Genomic DNA, 5084 nt, shown 5'->3' on the forward strand with positions numbered 1-5084 from the left:
CAACAAATGGTCTCGATAGCTGTGCCGAACTATGAGCTACCAAAGAATGACCCGATCCCAATTTATTTGAATCTCCCTAGACAATCAAATAAGTAAGCATAATATTAATTATGTTATATTATAAATAATATAAATGTACATGATAAGACTAACCAAATTCTAATTCAATAATTTTTTCAGCTATGATTGCGGATTGTTTGTAATAAAATGGGTAGAAATGTGGAATCCTAGTAGTATCGAGATTAATGTGTCCAACATGCCAGAATGGGAAGAAGTAAATGTTTTTTTGTATAGTTTTTATTTTTGCTTTTGATGTTCATGTTTTTTTATAATTTATGATCTTTGTGAACATTGTTATTGCAGTTTGAGTGCGTTAATCTAAGGAAGCAATTGGTCATCTAAATGCTTACATCACCTTCAAATGCACTTCTTAAGGATGTTATAAACAAATCAGAGAAATATAAAGTGGTAAAGCTAACTCCAGCTCAATCAAGTCCTTACATAGTATGTAATACTGATGAATTGATGATCCAATGCCTTGGTTCGGCTGGGAAGGGCTTTAGAAAGAAAGCTCTCGTTAAGAAGCGCAAAAACTGAAATTCAAGACTTAGAGTTACCATCTCTTTTTAGGGGTTATTGGATATACTTGTTTTGTGTATAACATAGTTCAAGGGATCATTAGATATACTTGTTTTGTAGAAAGGTATTATTTTGTAGTTTTTACTATATAGTATGCACTTACTTTCTGAACCTCCAAGCTGATTAATTGCCTCGATGAATCTTTGGGGAAGTTCAGGAGTCCATTTGAGCCTTGGCTTTGGCATCAGTTGCGAGAACCAAGTGCATGCTACTTTGCACATTTTTCATTGTGTGTTGCTTCTTTTAGCATGTAATGTAAGCAAACACAAGAGAGACTTTTCAGTTTTCAATGAATGAATAATTCCTTTTTGAGCTATGTATGAATCCTATATGATCTTATATATAAATTGGAGTAGTTGTTATGTCCCATGATCTCATTCTCATATCAGAGAGCATGAGTGGGGTTATATTACAAACTAATTTTATATCTATAAATAAGTTTAATTTGCACCTATTATAATGAGATTTTGCACACATAAATCAGACAGTTTGCATTCATTTTAACGAAATTTTGCACACCTTATGAAGCATAATTTGCACTTGTCTTATTGAGATTTTGCACACCTTATGAAGCATAATTTGCACCCATCTTAATGAGATTTGGCACACCTTAGGAACACAATTTGCACCCGTCTTATTGAAATTTTGCACACCTTATGAACACAATTTGCACTCGTCTTAATGAGATTTGCACACCTTATGAAGCACAATTTGCACCCGTCTTAATGAGATTTTGCACACCTTATGAAGCACAATTTGCACCCGTCTTAATGAGATTTTGCACACCTTATGAAGCACAATTTGCACTCGTCTTAAGTGTAATTTGCACACACATGAATGAGACAGTTTGCACACATGATAGTTTAATTTATCATGTAGAAAAAATAGTTTTTATTTTTAGATAACAAATGTTAAAATTAAGTAAAAAAATTAAACTTTCATTTGAAAATAATAACTAAAAAATTAAACTTTTTCATTTGATTTGAAAATAATAATAAGTTTTGCACACCTTATTAAGTAAAAACTCGTTCTTAATATATAATTATTATTATAATTGTAACTGGTACTTGTTTTAATTGGGTAAGTTAGCAAGCTATAAATTTGGTACTAGTTAATATAGTTATATAAACACATTAATTATTATTACTGATAAATGGAATAACAGGAGCAGCAAGGTGCTGTATTGGAGTTTGAAACTAATCAATTTTATTATTTCTTGTCTAAAATAATAATTGTCTCATGAATCATCAGCTAATTGAACTCTTTAATGTATTGCTAAATAAAATTCTTTTGGTTCGACATTATTTTGCTATCAATCGACATTTGAGAATTGGTATGAATGGATTGAGTTCAATAAGGACATGAATTCTCCCATTGATCCTCCCATTGAATCAGATTCAAATCCCTCATTAACATTGTAGTTAGCATCTTGAAGCTGAAACAATTTAAAAGAAAAAACAAATATATTAGATCACATGTATAAAATTCATATGTTTATAAATCACAAAAATCACAAACTATTGGATGAACCTGTTCGTTGAAAGGGAGACTTTGACTATCTCCAATATGTTGATTATCCTTTATATACAATAGAAAAAGCTATCACTCAAGTGTAAGTACTAAGTAATAACAGCATGGCTGTAAAGTACAACTGATTAACCTTTATATATACCTTAAGGAAGTAGTTTCTACATCTAAAGTCTATTTATTGTAAAAAAACAGCATGGGTAACAAAAATAAAATAATATTTTACCTCTTTTTCGGTTATCTCACTTTTCCTCTTCTTTGCCTCGGTCTTCTTTTTTATCATCTTGTCTTTTTCAGATCTTAGCCTATTTGTTGGACGACCCTTAGTGGACACATAAGGAGGGCTTTTAATATCTTGAATGCTTATTATACAGCCTCCTACAAAAATGGACAGTGCATCTTTACCACCATCTTTACCACCATCTTCTAATGTAAGCAAATTATCTAACTCATTGGCATTAGATGATGAGTTAGCAACATGCTTTTGGCACTCCGCCATAGCCATATCAAGATAACGATGTAAGATATCACTTGTTTCCTTTGTTTGGGATGCAAATTGAGCAACACTGATTGAATGGGAGCATAAATCATCAAACATCTCTGTTTTTGGATCCAACAAACTTGGATCATGGCTGCTCTTAATATCACTGTGTCTTCGCTTCACAAGTTTGCTCCAACGGTCCAAAATATAACTTCTTGGAATTTCTCTCACGCGTTCATGCCCTAGGACAACCAAGCTATGACGGCATAATATGCCTCTTGATTCAAACATTTGACACATGCATGTAATATCCTTCGTTTCCGCATTGTAGTTAACTTCATAAACCCTCTCTTTAGAAGTAGATACATCCTCCAAAATAGAATAGACTTTAGATGTAGAAACTACTTTCATAAGGTGCAAAATACAATTTGCTTTCTTTCTAAATTGCTTTTGTACTTCCTTAAACTTTGCATTAGTATATGCACCTTGAAATTGCTTCTCTATTAAGGAATTAGTGGCACAAGGTATTATTGATTTATAGTCTTCAACATCAGCCTCCCTTTCTTGTTGCTCTTTCCATCCAAGGCAATTGTCATATTGTTTGACAAATTGAATCAACAAGCTCTTGTTATTTATAAATTTGTCAAAATATGAATGCATACTCTCACTTCGTTGTGTGGATCTCATACCAGCCCAAAAAAAGTTGTCAAGAAAAATTGGAACCCATCGATGTCTTTCTTCATAGATATCTATGTATCATAGTAAACAAATATACATAAAAAAAAATTGTAAGCAAACTTAACAAAAGTGGATGCAAATGTTGTCATAAACATGTTAATAATGCAATGAAGCTTAAAAAATATTAGAATAAGAAAATTGTACTAGAGGCATATTCAAACACATGTTAGAATTCTAGCAAATAGAATATGATAGCCACTTGATACTTTTTAAATACTAATATGCTAATTCCTATGTGCAAAATATAAAAATTCATGTTTAGAGAAGTACCTGATAGCCACTTGTTATCTTCTAGACCATATTCAATCAGAAAATCTTCCCATTGATTTTGAAAATCATCTTCTGAAATAGACTCCCAAACAATATTATTTAAATCACTTTGTAACTCTTCATATCTCTTGTGTCTTTTGAATTTTTCTGGAATCTTTTTCGTAATGTGCCAAATGCATAACCTATGACGTGTCTCTGGCATCACATTCTCAATTCCAGCTCGTATTCCGAGGCATTGGTCTGTTATAATGCCTTTAGGAGCCTTTCCATGCATACATGTAAGCCAAGCATTAAATAACCAAGTAAACGAGCCTGAATTTTCCTTAGTCAACAAACCACACCCAAGAAGCACCGAGTTACCATGGTGATTAACCCCCACAAAGGAACCAAATGGCATATCGTAACGATTGGTTTTATAAGTAGTATCAAACGAAACTACATCACCGAAGTACTCATATGCTGCTCTACTTCGAGCATCAGCCCAAAATATAGTTTTGAGACGCTTGTTTTGATCAAGTTCAACATCAAAATAAAAATCAGAGTTCATATCTTTCATCCGTGTAAAATACTTCAACATCTCCCTAGCATCCATTTCTTCCGTAACATTGCGTACCTTTCTGCTGAGATAGTTCCTAACATCTTTTTCCATTAAGTTTATCTTAGAAAAACCCCCCGCTTCACCCACCAATACTTGATATGTTTTGTTTGGTCTCACACCTACTTCATCATTCCTCTCAATGACTCGACACATGTGCATAGTCATCTCTCTATTACGTGTCAACAGTTTTGCCATCTCTGGATCACAAGGATGTGAATGATCCAAACACACCTTCGATATAATCCAAAGACCCTCCTTATTCAACCTAATAGAAATCCTTGCGGGGAAATTGTAGTTGGTTCTAGGGTTGGTCTTTTCTATTGGTGAAACTCTAGACTTGCGTTTCCCCTCCCTATTGCAAGTGATCATTTGATTCTTAGGAACCTTATCTTTACCAACTCTTCGGGTAAACCTTATCTTAGTAACAAAACCAATGCGCTTGGCATAATTCTGATAAAATTGATTTGCATCTTCAATGGTTCCAAAACACATGCCAACCTTGGGCACATCCTGTAAAAAAGTTAGCATACATCAGATAGTAAATCAAAATCTGATTAAAGTAGGTGCAAACTATGTTAAGCCATGTGTGCAAAATCTCATTAAAGTGGGTGCAAACTGTCTGATTCATGTGTGCAAAAAATAATTACATTGGATGCAAACTGTGCTGAGTAAAATGTACAAAATCTGATTAAAGTAGGTGCAAAATGTCTGATTCATGTGTGCAAAATTATAAAGATAATCCCCTGTTTAATGTTCATACAATATTAATCTCTTTCCTTCTCTCTCTCTATATATCTCTCCAAATATTTGTTTGTTCATCCCTCTATTGAT

The 5084-nt window shown here is 33.1% G+C and overlaps 1 protein-coding gene and 1 long non-coding RNA gene across 2 annotated transcripts; one reads left to right on the forward strand and one right to left on the reverse strand.

Moving 5' to 3' along the window:
- LOC110268521 lies at nucleotides 1–687 on the forward strand. The gene is made up of 3 exons (XR_002356562.1): nucleotides 1–92; nucleotides 181–274; nucleotides 364–687. It is a non-coding gene; the product is annotated as an uncharacterized LOC110268521 (long non-coding RNA).
- Nucleotides 1952–4881, reverse strand: LOC107620110 (protein FAR-RED IMPAIRED RESPONSE 1-like). Its single transcript, XM_016322326.1, has 5 exons — nucleotides 4870–4881; nucleotides 3656–4763; nucleotides 2393–3396; nucleotides 2158–2217; nucleotides 1952–2074 (listed from the first exon to the last, which is right to left on the reverse strand). Exons 1-5 carry the CDS (start codon nucleotides 4879–4881, stop codon nucleotides 1952–1954), a joined length of 2307 nt encoding a protein of 768 aa, XP_016177812.1.

Source organism: Arachis ipaensis, chromosome B10 (genome assembly GCF_000816755.2).
Source record: "Arachis ipaensis cultivar K30076 chromosome B10, Araip1.1, whole genome shotgun sequence".
NCBI classification, from domain to species: Eukaryota; Viridiplantae; Streptophyta; class Magnoliopsida; order Fabales; family Fabaceae; genus Arachis; species Arachis ipaensis.

Excerpts from the sequence above, each read along its gene's own strand:
- LOC107620110 (XM_016322326.1), bottom strand. Across the intron at positions 2,218-2,392 it reads GTGAGATAACCGAAAAAGAG|GATAATCAACATATTGGAGA; the intron begins GTAAAATATTAT and ends TTGTATATAAAG. Across the intron at positions 2,075-2,157 it reads ACGAACAGGTTCATCCAATA|CTTCAAGATGCTAACTACAA; the intron begins GTTTGTGATTTT and ends AAATTGTTTCAG.